At 38.0% G+C, this 16,586-nt stretch overlaps 1 protein-coding gene and 1 long non-coding RNA gene across 2 annotated transcripts; one reads left to right on the top strand and one right to left on the bottom strand.

Annotated features, from left to right (window-relative positions):
• Positions 1-3,118: 3,118 nt before the first annotated feature.
• LOC136069157 (uncharacterized) lies at positions 3,119-8,255 on the top strand. The gene is made up of 2 exons (XM_065777376.1): positions 3,119-3,356; positions 6,937-8,255. Exons 1-2 carry the CDS (start codon positions 3,119-3,121, stop codon positions 8,253-8,255), a joined length of 1,557 nt encoding a protein of 518 aa, XP_065633448.1.
• A 4,685-nt stretch (positions 8,256-12,940) lies between these two features.
• Positions 12,941-14,223, bottom strand: LOC136069188 (uncharacterized). The gene is made up of 2 exons (XR_010630436.1): positions 13,776-14,223; positions 12,941-13,697 (listed from the first exon to the last, which is right to left on the bottom strand). It is a non-coding gene; the product is annotated as an uncharacterized LOC136069188 (long non-coding RNA).
• Between the last annotated feature and the right edge of the window lie 2,363 nt (positions 14,224-16,586).

Here is a 16,586-nt window from a genome sequence, read left to right as displayed (position 1 = left end):
ACTAGTATGTATAAAACCTAAGACTCTGAAGCTCTCACAATTTTTCACGTGAGCACAATATTTAAATAAAGTTATTTTTTTTAGTCCAAACTTAATCAGAAGTGAAACTCTATCTCTCTAATAAATTCAACTTAAACTCAAACTCATCATTATCATTTTTTTTTAAGTGAAATTATTTTTATTTAATCAAAACTTAACAAGGAGTGAAACTCTATCTCTGTAACAAGTCCAACTTAAACTTAAACTCAAACTCAAACGTTGATAATTTATATAAAAACAAAAATTATGATAGTACTAAAAAAAAAAAAAACAAAGACTCACGTTGATAATCGTGAGTTTGGTTTTTGGGTTGAAATTTCTACTAATTATTTTTTTTACTATACATAGAAAATAAAACATCTCTATTGTTTTGGAGAAAAAAAAAGATGCAACCTAATATCTTCCAGTTTAGAGGAATAATAAATTTTATTTGGTATGTTATATTATAATTTGTTGAATTTGGTTTGGTTTTGAAGTTCTAAGTCTTGGGGTTTTGGTATTTGGGTCTCAATATGTTGATTTTAATTCTTCACCTTAAATGTTTTTTATTTAGGTTTCATGTGATTTTTTGTTTTCTTATAAAAGCTATTTTTTTGTGATTAATTATTTACAAATTTTTAGACCAATTTGTACAGTGTATTGCACAAGCTAATAGACGTAGTTGGTGCAAGGTTTCTGGGTTAACTTTTGGAATTAAAGACCAGTTCAATTCTAGCAGTAATAAAAAAATAAAATAAAATAAATGGTTGGATAAATTTTAGTTAGATCTAAGCCCATAATGTCCCACGATTGTTTGAAATTTTGGAGCATGAGTAAGTCCCTAAACTTTTTATGATTATATAGACTTCGTAGAATTAATAGAAATTAAAAAAAAAATTATTTACTTTCTTATTATTTTGCAGTATCACACTTTTATAAATAAATTATTATTTAATAGAATTTGGGGATTCTATATTTTTTTTCTTTTTTTTATACAAGGATTTTATAAAATTTTGAAGTTTTAAGTCTTGGGTTTTTGGTATTTGCGTCTTAGTAAGTTGATCTTAATTCTTCATCTTAAATGCTTTTTTATTTAGGTTCATGTGATTTTTGTTTTCTTACTTACTAAAGTTTTTTTTGGTTGATTAATTATTTGTTTAGATTAATTTCAATTAATTAATTTTTTTTAGAATGTCTAGTTATAAAAATTCTTGTTCTTTTTATTTTCTTTTTTTAAAGATAAACATGGTCATTTTGTTTTCAATTATTATATTTGCACATTGTGCTCGTGCATATTGCATGATTTCCCTAGTCATAAGCCTCTAGAGAGAGAGAGAGAGAGATCACGGGTACATCAATGGCATAAACTTAGTAGATAAAAAGCCCGTGATATTCCTCTTTTAGAGCCATATAGAGAAGTATATGATCACCTACCTTTTTTTTTTTTTTTTTTTTTTGAGAAGAATATCACCTAATTAATTGGTTGTGCAGTCCCTGCAATGTACAAGAGGTGAAACAATAGGAATAAAAATGTCAATAAAAAATGCGAATTATACAATTTAAAGCCAACTCAACAAATACAGCTCATATTAAAACCAAACACATCTCATTCTCACTTTGCCTCTATAACCAACTAACTCTCCCACAACTATCATATTTAGTCACCATTAATTAGCAACAATGGCTTCTCAATCTCCATTATTGCCCAGTCGCCCCCACACCTCTACCAGATTTGACACCAATGGCCACAATCTCCACCACAAAACAATGTGTAAATATCTTTCATGCACACATCACCATTAAACCCTAGCTAAGTTTTCACTTTTTCACCTGTTTTATGCTTTTTCCAAAGGTTTAGTTGAAATTGCAATTTTTTTTTAATTACTTTTTAAACCTTAGAGTTTTTGGTATGTTTCATTTAAAACTTAAACTTTCAACCTGTTTCATTAAACCCTCAAAGTTTCTAATAACAATCTTTCATTTAAATCTTCTATCACTTTTTTTTTTAGTTAACAACGTTAAACATCACATGACTAACTAGTTTAAATGAAATTTATTTCAAACTTTGAGGTTTAAATGAAACTTAACCAAAATATAGGTATCAAACGTATATTATTACCTAGAAATTATAAGCATCACAGATATTATTGCTTTCTTCATGCTTAATTCTAATAGTCCAAATTTCAGTTGAGTGAATAATATTGTATAAATCTTAATTATTGCTTGATTATTCAAATTACTTACACAAGTGTTATGAGATTGTCCACAAATACTAAAAATAATATATATATATATATTACTTTGTTAAATGGCATATTTAACCTTCCACCTTTAACATTTGTTTTGAAATTGTTCTTATTATTATAATTTAAATATACAAAAATGTCTTTACCATCATTTAATATATGAAAAATGCTAACATCACAAATAAAATTTATAAAATTAAAGTCACTTTGATGAGATGAAACTTATGACGAGACATAAATTTTGTCTACCATATTGAGATTTTACATCCATTCAATGCTGATATGAGAATATTTTTTGAGATAATTTCAAAAGCATAGGCGTTAAAAGTAAAAAATCTTTACGTAAAAGTACAATACTTTTTTTTTAAATCAAAAGTTGAGGATTAAATATGTAATTTAGCCACATTTGATATTACTATATATGTTCAAATTTGGGTTGCAATGCAAGACATAAATATCTGACGTCATGTTAAAGGACTATGGCAGCTTCTACTCACATGTACTTCAACGTAAAGAGCATGGAATCTAAGATGCTGATGAGAGCTTTTATATTATGTTATGCTTAATGACATATGCAATGACACAATGTCCCCTCTTTACCTATATATAATTATATATATAAATCACGGGTTTAATTTATAAGTACATATAATTAAAAAAAAAATTAAAAAACTTGTACATGTAATTCCCGTGCATATTCTTCTTTTCCCACTGTATACTAAGAAGTAAGAACAGGAGACCAAGAATTCACTTATAAATTTGCCCACTAGTTTTTTTGAGCTAATCACTAATCAGTAGTGAGTTCTCTTTTATAAACAAACTCTAGCAGATACATAAATATTAGGGAAAAAGAAATGTCTATCGAAGCTCTGGCAATGGCAGGCATCGACTACACAGAATGTAGCATCAAGCTTGAAGAGTTGGAAAAGGATGGCCCAGAACAGCCACCACAATATCTGGTAGATATGCAAAATTGTGGCAATGAAGTTGAGAAAATGGGCGGTGATCATGTATTAGTGGGTAATGGCAATGGAGAATGGATGAAAGCCAGAATGCTCGAATGGGTTAAAGCTCTTGTTGCAGTGAATGAGAGTGTGCTACTCTCTAAAACGAGAAATGTATTAGCTGGCTAGTTTGTAAATGGAGATTTTATTAATGATATACTATGATATATAGTTTTGGAGGAATTATAATAGGGGATGCTTTTATAGTCTAAATAAATGAGAATATATAATTACTTTTTAAAGAGTTAATAATATCACCATTTGGTTCAACTTTTTGATATTGTGTTTTTTTAAAAAGTGGAGGTTTTAAAAAGTGCGTTATGAAACTGGATTTGTGAAAAAGTTAAGTATTTGGTAAAAACTGTTAAAAAATGTTTTTTAAAAAAGTTGAGTGTTGGGCTAACACTTATAAAAGTGGTGGTTTGAGTGGTAAATTACCAAAAAGGACAATATATGTATAAACGAGTTAATTTAAACGTACTATTAAAATTATTTTTTTCACTATTTAAAAAAATTATTTTTTCTCACCAATATTAGCTAATAATAACCTATCACTTAAGATTTATTGTGAAAATATTGTGAAAATATTGTGATAGTATTTTTCAATTTTAATTTCTTATTCTCTATTTTATTTTTCCTTATTTCTTTTTTTTTTCATCCATATTTCCTTCTTCTTTTTTCCCCCTCTTTTTTTCTCCACCACACACGTACCCTTACTCTTTTCTTTTTTTCCTTCTTTCCTCTTTTTTCCCTACCACTTCCTCCACACTCTAGAACATTCCACAAAGCTCTCTGTCTTCCTATTTCTTTTTTTTATTTTCTTTCTTCCTTTCTACCTTTTCTCTTGCCACTCCGTCTGCAAGTTTCTTTCCCTCTATCCCATCAAAACACACAAACTTAAAGGTCACACACAACCGCACCATTTGATTCTCATCAAACGAGGATAGAGAGATGGGTCTGCTGATCGGTTGTCTCTATCTTTCACCTCCATTGTTTCCGCCTTTCACCTCTGCCGTCTGCTGATTTGCTCTACCTTCACTGCTACCTGTCTTCCTCTCCACCATTGCTTGATCTCTTCCCCGCTGCCAATGACATGTGGTAAAAATGGGTCAGATAATTTTTTTTTTTTTTTGGTTTTGATTTCATTATTGGATTCCCTTGTAAAATTGTATTATAAACAAAGGGATAAAATTGGGTTTCTAAGAAAAACTTGTGGGCAATTTGGGAAAGTTGTGCAACTTCCAACGGCAATATTGAAATGTGCTTCAGTGCTTTTTTGCAATGGAGCAAGGTGCTGCTTTCACGATTTGAGATTTTCCTTCACAAATGAAAACGCAACTTTTTAGAAAACTTACGAAACACACATTTTATTTTTTTTTATTTCAAAAAGTGTGTTTCAACTTGTAAAACCTGAAACAAACGGGCACCTACACATGTACAATGCATGTTTAATGAGATGTATGATGTATCCATTCATTTAAATTGTACACAAGATGTACACTAGATTTTTTTTTTTTTTTTTTGAAAAGGATGTACACTAGATATTGGTTCTGATCAAAGAGAAAATCATATTATAGATAGTGTGTTATAACTACTATATTATATTTATAATTGAAAACATAATGTTTTCGAGTTATAACAACGGAGCGCGTGTAAAACACACTTTGTATAAAATTGCAACCCTTGAACAACGGCATTTTTTGTTGGACCTACTCACGTTGCATCTTGCTCACATAGGAATTAGACACAAGCCAAACTTTTTGAACTCATGTCTAAGCTTCTTATTTTTAAAGAACTTCGGTTTGTGTTTGGGATTAAAATTTAAAGTCAGCTTATTTTACTATTTTATTTTTTTTACTACTATTCATTTTATTTTTGCTACTATTCATAGGTTTCATGACACTTTTTGGTATTATTCATGGGTTATACTGTATTATTTTAACTAGTTTTTACCTTTATCTAAAGTACTTTCAGTAACAAATTTTTATTTTAGTTAAATAAGTTGTTCTCAAAAAGCAAGTCTAGTGAGCTTTTTATCTTAGCCCAGAACTAGGCAGTAGGCACAACCCAATCTTACTAATACCCAACGAGAAAGTGATTCGTTCTCGACACAATATCCAATTTACACTTTTTTTTTTAGATAAAATATAGAAATTTATACTCTTTAGAAGAACATGGTTCTCTCAATTCGAATGAACTAGACATTGTACATTTTAAATTTATTACCAAGATGTAGTCTTTAGAGTGTGTTTGTTTGGAGGTGAAATATGGTAGATAGAAAACTTTGGAAAGAAAATAGAAATGAAAACTATTTTGGAGTACATTTGGTTAGGTGGGAGAAAGGAAAATAAATGGTGGGACTCATTTAAGCCCACCAAAAAGTTTTCTCTCCAAAATAGAGAGAAAACAAGAAGGAAAATGTTTAAACAAAAAACTCTCCTCTACTAACGTGCTAGGTATCTTTCAGTCTCTTTTTTTTTTTCCCCTGCTTTCTTTTCTATTTTGTCTTTTTTTTTTTTTTTACATGTTTTCTCTTTTTTTTTTTTATGTGTCAACTGTTTCTTTTTTTTTTTCTATTTTTATAAATTTCCTTCTTTAGTTTCTTTGTCCTTTTCCCCTTTTTTTTTTAATCTCCTTTAGTTTTTTTTTTTTGTCGTTTTCCTTTTATTCATTTATTTTTTAAATTTCCTTTTTTAGCTTTTTTTTTTCCTTCTCTATACACTTTAGTTACTTTTATTTTTTTTCTTATTTGTTATTTTTTTTATCTATTGGATATGAAAGTAAATTTATACAAACTATATTTTCTATCCCTCCACTTTTCTACTCTCAAACCAACACCATGAGAGAAAACTAAAAATTTTTCTATCCTCGTCCTATTTATCCTCCCACTTTTCCAGCCCTCCAACTAAACAAACCCTTATTAGAGATTTAATGGTGATGGGGAGGCAAAAAATATCTAACTCCCAAGTCGTCCACACGCCTCGTCCAAGAAATGGGGAAGGAAAAAGGTAACTCAGGTCGTCTACAAAATCTCGTCCCTGGAAAAAGATGGAGCCTTCGCCAATTGAGTCAACATTCATCCTTGCCTCCGTCATCCTGAGGAACAAAGACGAGGCATTGTAAAAATGTCTCGTCCGTCCTTAATGACGGACGAGCCAGGCATTATGACAGCATCTCGTCCTTTGTAAAGGTAAAACGGACGAGATGAGACGTTGCGTCTGTTCTCAACGGATGCAATATTCTATCAACCGTTCTATAGTAAATAATCAGTTATGGAATCTAAGTATTGTAACTTCCGTGGCAGTTGTAGTGGTTACTCCCGAGACCCGTAACGACTGGAGAAGTTACAAGGTAACCGCTTTTGCCGAACACTATATAAAGGGCTCGTAGGTATGAAAAAACACTCTGAAAATTTCTTGATAGCACTTTCTTTCTTTCGACGAATAGCAAAAAGATTAACTTTGCCATCGGAGGACCCTGGGCCGGCACCCACCGGTCTCCTCTGATCTTATTTTGTTTTCCAGGACTCTCTTCGAGATCAAGACCCGGAGATCTTCAGCCCACTGATTTCCGTGGGAATATCAGTAGGCGCCGTCTGTGGGAAAGAAATTAGATTGTATTCACTGCATTTGAATTTCATTTGCCAAGTTCTACTATTTCTTTCTCAGGAAAAAGGGCTGAGATGGTCCGGACAAGATCAAGGGCTACCAGTCTAGGCCCCCAAGAGAGTAAAGACGCTTCCAGTAATCCCCATCGCAGTCAACAATCGGCGCTTGACATGCAGCCCTCTTCTGCCCAACACATGCAATCCATGGCTGCTGCCATGGCAGAATTAACTCGCCAAAATCAAGACTTGCAGAAGGAGATTAATTTCAGAAGGCAACGGCACGAGGCTCGTGGAGAGGAGCGTGAACAAAGTCGGGAAGGTGAAAGAAACCTTGAATCTGAAAATCAATCAAGGGGTGCTGCTTCACAGAGGGTACCACATTTGGAGAGGGTGGTGGACCAAATGAGAAAGGTCATGGATGAAATGAGGGAGAGCATGAGAAGGACCAATCCTGTAGAAGATTTAGTTCACAGAACTGACTCACCCTTTATCGCATCCATCAATAGCCACCCCTTGCCACCAAAGTTCAAGATGCCTTCTTTAGACTCATATGATGGCACACGTGACCCCTTTGACCATATTGCTACCTTTAAGACTACTATGCATCTTCAAGGGGTTCCGGATAAGATAATGTGTAGAGCCTTTCCAACTACCCTTAAAGGGCCTGCGCGAGTTTGGTTCAGTAAAATACCCCCGAATTCAGTAAGTTCTTTCGAGGAGTTAAGCAAATTATTCGTTAATAACTTCATTGGAGGACAGAGACATAAGCGTTCCTCGTCTAGTTTACTGACCATAGAGCAAGGAGAGAATGAAAGCTTGCGTTCCTTCATCACACGCTTCAATAGGGAAGCCCTGACCGTGGACGAGGTAGATGACAAGCTACTGTTGGCAGCTTTTCATAATGGGGTCAATTCTGACTTGTTTATACATAAACTTTATGAGAAGGAACCTCAGTCCATGGCTGAACTCGTCCATTCAGCCCAAAACTTCATGAATGCAGAAGATGCGATTATAGTTAAGAAGAGGAAGAGGGCTGAGAGAATGGAAACAAATCCTGCTCGTCATTCCGAACAGGGTCCTCGTCCGAAGAAGGGACGAACGGAGGATAAGAAAGACCGAGAGAAGAGGGCAGGTCCATCAGCAAGGAACCAACAATACACTCCTTTGAACGTGCCACTCGAGCAAGTCCTCATGCAAATCAAAGACGAGCCTTCCTTAAAGTGGCCAGAGAAGATGAAGGGAGATCCCAACAAGCGCAATAGAAATAAGTACTATCGCTTCCATAGAGATCACGGGCACGACACGGACGAGTGCTTCGATCTAAAGCAGCAGATTGAGAATCTCATCAGACAAGGGAAGCTGAGAAATTTCCTTGGATGAGATCACAAGGACGAGAAATTGAAAGGGAAAGTAGAAGAATCGTCACGACCACCGCTCGGAGAAATAAGAATCATTCTAGGGGGAAGTTCTGCAGGATAGTCATCTAAGTCAAAGAAAGCATACTTGAAAGCAGTGCAGAGCGTTCAGCTCTCTGGACGATCACCGAGTGCAGGGACTATGGACGAGCAGGCAATCACCTTCACGGATGAGGATGCAAGGAGAGTCCATCACCCTCATGACGATGCTATTGTCATCACCCTCCTTATTGCGAACTACAAGACTAGAAGGGTGTTGATAGATAATGGGAGTTCTGCTGATATCTTGTACTATCCAGCCTTTCAGCAGATGAGGTTAGGATGAGACTTGCTCTGGCCAGCGAGCTCCCCCCCAATAGGTTTTGGTGGAATGAAGGTGCAACCTGTGGGTAGTATTTCATTACCAGTGACAGTGGAGGCATATCCGCAGCAAGTTACCAAGGATGTGAACTTTCTTGTGGTTGATTGTTCATCTTCTTACAATGCAATAATTGGGAGGCCAACCCTAAATAGGTGGAAGGCAGTTACATCTACTTACCACTTGTCAGTCAAGTTCCCGACAGAACATGGGGTAGACCAAGTACAGGGAGACCAATTAGCAGCAAGAGAGTGTTATCTAGCCATGTTGGCTGCGGACGAGCAAGTTCAGGCAATGAATATTGAAGAAAAGAAAGTTGTGGCAGAACCCATTGAAGCGTTGGAAGATATTCCTTTAGATGATGATAACCCTGAGAGGTGTACCAGGGTTGGAGCAGATCTGAAAGCGAAGATCAAGAAAGATCTCGTTTTTTTTTTAAAAAAAGAAACAGAGATGTGTTTGCATGGAGTCACGAAGACATGTCGGGTATAGATCCTAGTGTCATTACCCACCGTCTGAGTGTATGCCCTTCCTCCAAACCAGTGCGACAAAAGAAGAAGGTATTCGCCCCAGAGAGAGACAATGTTGTTAAGGAGGAAGTTCATATGTTAATTATGGCGAAGTTCATCCGAGAGGTATACTATCCTGACTGGTTGGCCAATGTGGTCATGGTCAAGAAGGCGAACGACAAGTGGAGAATGTATGTTGATTTCACTGACTTAAACAAGGCTTGTCCCAAGGATAGTTACCCGTTACCACGCATTGATCAGCTGGTAGATTCTACTGCAGGCCATAAGTTGCTCAGTTTCCTTGATGCATTCTCTGGATATAATCAGATTAAGATGGATGAAGCGAACCAAGAGAAGACGTCCTTTGTCACCAGTCAGGGATTATTTTGTTATGAAGTGATGCCTTTCGGTTTGAAAAATGCTGGAGCAACGTACCAACGACTAGTCAATCATACGTTTCGTCCACAGATCGGGCGGAATATGGAAGTCTATATAGACGATATGTTGGTAAAAACTCAGGACGAGGATAGGCATCTGGACGACTTACAGGAAATGTTCGATACACTGAGGCAGTCTCACATGAAGTTGAACCCTAGCAAATGTGCTTTTGGAGTATCATCAAGGAAATTCCTAGGGTTTATGGTCTTTTACAGAGGAATCGAAGCAAACCCTGACAAAATTCAAGAAATTTTGAGTATGAAGCCTCCGAGCAATGTTAAGGAAGTCCAGTCCCTCACCGGACGAGTTGCCGCCCTCAACAGGTTTGTTTCTAAAGCTACTAACAAATGCCTGCCATTTTTTAAGGTTCTTAAAAAAGCATTTGAATGGACCGACGAGTGTCAAAAAGCTTTTGAAGATTTGAAAACATATCTCACTAAGGCCCCTTTGTTAAGCCCGTCCGTGCAAGGAGAAGAGTTGTATTTATATTTGGCAGTCACTCCACACGCAGTGAGTTCAGCATTAGTGAGGGAAGAAGACAAGGTACAAAGACCTGTATATTATACCAGCAAGGCACTGAGGGGAGCGGAAGGACGATATCCCCTAATGAGAAATTAGCTTTTGCATTAATAACAGCCTCCAGAAAACTAAGGCACTATTTTCAAGCTCATGTCATTAATGTCATAACAGACCACCCACTTAAGAAGGCAATGAACAAATTTGAGGCTACAGGACGTTTGATCCAATGGGCCGTCGAGCTCAGTGAGTTTGACATAAAATACCAACCGAGGCACGCCATAAAGGCTCAAGCTCTGGCAGATTTCATCGCAGAGTTTACCTCAAATTGTGACGAAGTGGGTGAGAAGGAAAATACTAAGTGGGTCGTCTATGTGGATGGTTCATCTACATAGCACGCAGGAGGAATAGGTGTGGTTTTACAATCTCCAGAGGGGGACAAACTAAAACACAAAGTCCGTTTGCAGTACCAGACAACTAATAATGAAGCTGAGTATGAAGCTTTTCTCAAGGGGATGGAATTGGCCAAGTCCGTAGAAGCGAAGTCACTCCTTGTCCTGGGAGATTCACAATTAATCATAGGCCAAGTGAATGGAATGTTTAAGGCAAAGGAAGAACGAATGAGGAAGTATCTAAACAAAGTAATGCGTCTTATAAAAAAGTTTAAGGAAGTTAGCTTCGTTCAAATCCCAAGGGAGGAAAATATGGAAGCTGATGTCTTGGCGAGAAAAGCTTTAGCGAGTGAAGCCATAGACAAATTTGATGAAATTCAGTATATGCCAAGTGTAGATATCCTAGAAATACTACAAGTGAAAGATAGAGAAAATTAGATGGCTCCAATTGTGTCGTACCTCAAAGACGGACGACTCCCAGAAGAGAAGGACGAAGCAAGAAAGTTAAGGGTAAGGGCAGCCAGGTACATTCTTATGGACGAAATTCTTTACAAAAGAGGTTTTTCCCAGCCTTATCTCAGGTGTTTAGCCCCGGACGAAGCGAAGTACATAATAAGGGAAATTCATGAAGGGTATGTGGCAATCACTCAGGAGCCAGGTCGCTCGTTCACAAAATCGTCCGTGCAGGGTATTATTGGCCAAACATGCAAGCTGACGCTAAGGCCTACGTCAAGGTCTGCGATCAATGCCAAAGGTTTAGCAACATCCCCAGGCAACCATCAGAGTATTTGACTCCAATGACGGCCCCGTGGCCTTTTGCATAATGGGGACTAGACATTCTGGGTCCATTTTCACTGGGTGTAAGACAAATGAAATTCCTCGTGGTTGGTATTAACTATTTTACCAAGTGGGTAGAGGCAAAATCTTTGGCCAACATCACACAACAAAATGTCAAGAACTTCGTGTGGAAGAACATTGTGTGCAGATTTGGAGTACCTAGGGTGCTGGTGTCGGACAACGGACGACAATTTGACAATGCACTTTTCAAAGATTTTTGCATACACTTTGGAATTCAAAATCACTACTCCTCGCCAGCCCACCCACAAGCTATTGGCCAGGCAGAAGTTGTAAACCGATCCTTGTTAAAGATAATCAAGACTCGGCTTGAGGGGGCTAAGAGAGTATGGCCAAATAAGCTACCAGGTGTCTTGTGGGCATATAGAATGACAGCAAGAACTCCTACAGGGGAAACTCCTTTCAAGCTAGCCTATGGAACAAAAGCAGTCATACCTACAAAAGTGCATATGGCCAATCATAGAGTGGCGGCGTATCAAGACAAAGATAACGAGGAACAACTCTGTTTGAACCTTGATCTAATAGACGAGGTAAGGATGGACGCTGAACAAAGGATGGCAAGGTACAAAAACCTCATGGCTAGGCAGTATGATGCAATGGTGAAGCCAAGGCGTTTCAACATAGGAGACCTCGTCCTAAAAAGGGTTTCCTTGGCAACAAAGAACCCAGCACATGGGAAGTTGGGACCAAATTGGGAAGGCCCCTACAGAGTCGTCAACTGCAAAAGACAAGGATCCTACTACTTGGAAGCCCTTGATGGGAGGAAGTTGGAGCATCCTTGGAATGTGGAGCACTTGAGGAAGTACTATCAGTAGAATGTCAACTTGGAGGAGCATGACTCTGGACGAGCTCAGGGATTAAAAACTTTGCTATTATATTTTGTGTGGCTTTATTATTGTGTTAAATTTATGGACAACGTTATAGTCTGTGTTGTTTAAATAAAGGCCTTAGCCTATGAAGTGTATAGGCATTAGCCTATGAAGTGTATGCCCCGTCTTAAAACAATATGTTATGTTATGTATATAATGTTGTGTGCAATATTGATTTTCATGTAGCTAAGAGCTGAAAAGCTCAAGACGAGAAAATTCTCTGGACGCGGAGATGTATCGTTAAAATTTTTTCCAAGGCAAATTTGTCCGAATAAAAGGACGAAATGAAATTTATGCCATCCAAGTAAACTCGTCCAAATCAAGGGATGAGGTAAACTTGATATCCAAGTAAACTCGTCCAAATCAAGGGACGAGATAAACTTGATATCCAAGTAAACTCGTCCAAATCAAGGGACGAGGTAAAACTTACACTCGTCATGAGGTTAACATCTACTCGTCCATACAATGGATGAAGTAAAATATTATGTATATCCCAAGTATGAACAAGGAAATGCATAGACAAGTGTTTTAGGAATCAAAGATATTTTTGTCCATGGATGAGTAAAAATGCATAGTCTCAGGACGGAAATTGGCAAAAACAAAAAGATGAATGTGCTGAATTATTACTTCATAGATAAATCACACTTAGTGAAATTCCAACAAAAATGGTAAAAATGTGTAAAATGGATGAGCTAAGCATCAGGACTAGCGTGTGGAAAATAAAGACTCGTCCGTGCACATATTAAAGAAAGATAACAATATTCATTCAACTGTTTCAAGGGCGAACAACTAATGTCCAAACACCCTTGTAAAATTAGAATTTGTTTTGCATAAACTTGTCCTTAAACTATGGACGAGCTGAGTGTACTTGCATTACATAAAAGGGTCCTAAAATAATGGACCAAAGTAAAAATAAAAATACAAAAGATAACCAAGTTAAAACTTCGTCCTTAAGCTGGGGGAGCATCAACATGGGAGTCGTCCTGAGGAGGCAAGGTCGAGGCGTCGTCTTCAATATTGACATCTTCAGAGCCAGTTTGGAGGAGAAAGCTGGTAGCAGCAGCGTTCAAATTAAGCTTGATGGAGCTAAAGTCAACTTCAGGGAAGTTTTCCATAGCCTCCATTCTGAAATCCACAAAGCCAGCAGCGTAGTTGGTGTCTAAGAGATCAGTATATTGTTTGGACGCCTTAAATTCAACCACCGCGTCCTCTTGTACTTTGGAGAGAAGAGAACTCAGCTCATCATTCTTTTTCTGGAGATGATCAAGACGAGTATCTTTCTCCACAGCATCAGTCCTCAGCTCCTCGATCAAATTTTCTAACTCTTTTTGCCTTCTCCTTAGCATTAGCAGCTGCCTCAGCCCAACTTTTGGATTCAGCCTTCACCTCTTGGATCCTCGTCTCCAGCAAGACCCTCGTCTTGTCCAGCTCTGTAGCTTGCTTAGAAGCCGCCATAAATTTTGACATAGCCTATAAGAGAGGACGAGTAAGAAAAGTTAACAGAATGATCATCTTATTATAGCCAAGACGAGCTCAAGAAGTCCATACCTTAAAAAGATCATGAACACCTGAGTGTTCAAAGTCCTTCAAGGACATGTCATAACAGGCGTTTATGTCCTCGTCAAGCACAGCACTCTGGAACCGTTCCCAGGCCAAATCTTCATTCTCAACAATATTTGAAGCAACCCTTTGGGAAGGCTGGGACGAGGCGGCAATAGTCGTCTTGGGTGTAGGAGTCTTAGACGGGGGGTCTCAATGGGCGTGGACGAATCGACATGAAACACCTGGGTAGGTGGTTGGGACGGAGGTAGGTTGGACTTCGCTTGGGACGAGCCCTGTTTAACTTTCTTGCTTCGACGGCTGGGGAGATTCCCTAAATCCAGAGTTCTGGATAAAGTTTTCCTTTTCTCCCCACCCAATGGACGAGATTGAGGCTCGCCCTCAAGACGAGTCCCTTCAGCAGCTACCTCCTTCCCTTTATTTCCCTTCATTGTTGCCATTCCTAAAATAAAAAATAAAAAAAATAAAAAATCTTTTAAAACAAAGACGAAAGACAAACAACACCAAGAACACTTAGAATTTTGAACTTACTTCTTCGTACTGTAATCTCGTGTGCAAGAACTTCTTCAGACGGGTTAGGACCAAGTCCCCACTTGGCAAGTCGTCTGAGTGTAACTAAGGAATGGAAGTCCCTGTCTGAGTGTAGATGAGCCCTGTGGACACGGTCACGGTGAAATTTGCTGAGGGAAGGTCGTCCAACGGCTAAAAGAAAATAAATAAAAGTTAGGCATAAAAAATAATAATAATATATAAAAAGAAAAGAAAAGAAAAAGGGAGACAAGGACTTTACCCTCTGGACGAAGGTTCCCTAAATCCCCAGTATAAGGACCAAATGTATCCTGGCCAACGTCCGCAGGGCTGCCAGCCCAAAAGCCAGAGATGAAGAAAAACTCCGTCTTCCATTTCCTATCAGACGAGGCCAAGGACTTGATCAATCTACAATCACTACCCCTGGCTGTGAACTGATAGAAGCCAAAGGATTGATGAATTTCTGAAGGTTTGTAACAGAAGAGGAACTCGTCCACGGTAAGAGGACGGTCCCCTCCAAATACTTCCCTCCACAAAATTTGCATGGAGATAATCAACCTCCACGCGTTGGGATTAAACTGACATACTCCTAAACCTAACCTACATAGTAGTTCTCTGATAAAGGAATTTAATGGAAATCTTAGGCCCCCCAAAAGATAGGCCTCATAGACGCCTATCCCAAAACGAGGGTCACAACACCATTCTCCACGGACTGGCAATCTGGGATTAAGCTCGTCCGGGATTTGGTACCACGTCCTAAAATTGTTCAACCTTTGCTCATCTGTCTTAGAAGGAATATCTACAGCGCAACTAAAGACAGTGGTCTACTCGTCCGAAGCATTAGGAGGAATGTTGGACGAGGTACCTGCCCGGGACCCTGAGGCCTTCCGAAGTTGATCTTGAACAACTTCCAAAGGAATCCCAAGGACGCCAGAAATGTACTCGTCTGAAGAATTCCCCCCACTGCTATCACTAGTACTACTAGAATTATTAGAGCTACTCTCGTCGTAATACTCGTCTATCTCTTTCTCTACACTATCACTAGACGATGAGATAATTGTTGCTGACATTTTCTTTAAAAAGAAAAATTGAAGAAACCTACAAAACGAAGGAGGAGGGAATACCTGCTTCTAAGACGGATGAAGGCTATAGACGCGTGAAAACTCCTAGATGAGGCTCTAGACGAGGAATGTCAAAGGCAGAAAATTCTAGAAATGTGAAGGGCACAGGAGAGATTCAACTATTTATAGGATGTTGACCTGGGCATTTGAAACGACGTCACCAATATGAGAGTAACACGTGGCGCCTATCTCGAAAAAATGAATCGACGAGACTAATTGCCAATAAGATGCTAACACGTGGCATATTTACTTATCTTACATTAGCTATAAACATCCAAGGACAAATTAACAACTCACCCCATTAGTTGAACGACCCATGTGGACAGGGGGCAACTGATGGGGAGGCAAAAAATATCTAACTCCCAAGTCGTCCACACGCCTCGTCCAAGAAATGGGGAAGGAAAAAGGTAACTCAGGTCGTCTACAAAATCCCATCCCTGGAAAAAGATGGAGCCTTCGCCAATTGAGTCAACATTCATCCTTGCCTCCGTCATCCTGAGGAACAAAGACGTGGCATTATAAAAATGTCTCGTCCATCCTTAATGACGGACGAGCCAGGCATTATGACAGCATCTCGTCCTTTGTAAAGGTAAAACGGACGAGATGAGACGTTGCGTCTATTCTTAACGGATGCAATATTCCATCAACCGTTCTATAGTAAATAATCAGTTATGGAATCTAAGTATTGTAACTTCCGTGGCGGTTGTAGCGGTTACTCCCGAGACCCGCAATGACTGGAGAAGTTACAAGGTAACCGCTTTTGCCGAACACTATATAAAGGGCTCGTTGGCAGAGAAGCAAGGTATGAAAAAACACTCTGAAAAATTCTTGATAGCACTTTCTTTCTTTCGACGAATAGCAAAAAGATTAACTTTGCCATCGGAGGACCCTGGGCCGGCACCCACCGGTCTCCTCTGATCTTATTTTGTTTTCCAGGACTGTCTTCGAGATCAAGACCCGGAGATCTTCAGCCCACTGATTTCTGTGGGAATATCAAATGGTATATACACGGTGCTATATAATTTGAAATTTTATTCTACCAATTAGATGTGATTACTAATTTTAAATGATGGGATAATTTATACACAATTACATTCTTGAAAAATAAATCTTAACAATTAATTTAATTTTCTCCATTTCAAAAAAAATA

This window comes from Quercus suber, unplaced genomic scaffold (assembly GCF_002906115.3).
Source record: "Quercus suber isolate HL8 unplaced genomic scaffold, Cork oak 2.0 scaffold_9, whole genome shotgun sequence".
Lineage (NCBI taxonomy): Eukaryota > Viridiplantae > Streptophyta > Magnoliopsida > Fagales > Fagaceae > Quercus > Quercus suber.
Note: the sequence above shows the minus strand (reverse complement) of the source record. Positions and strands in the feature narration are given on the sequence as shown.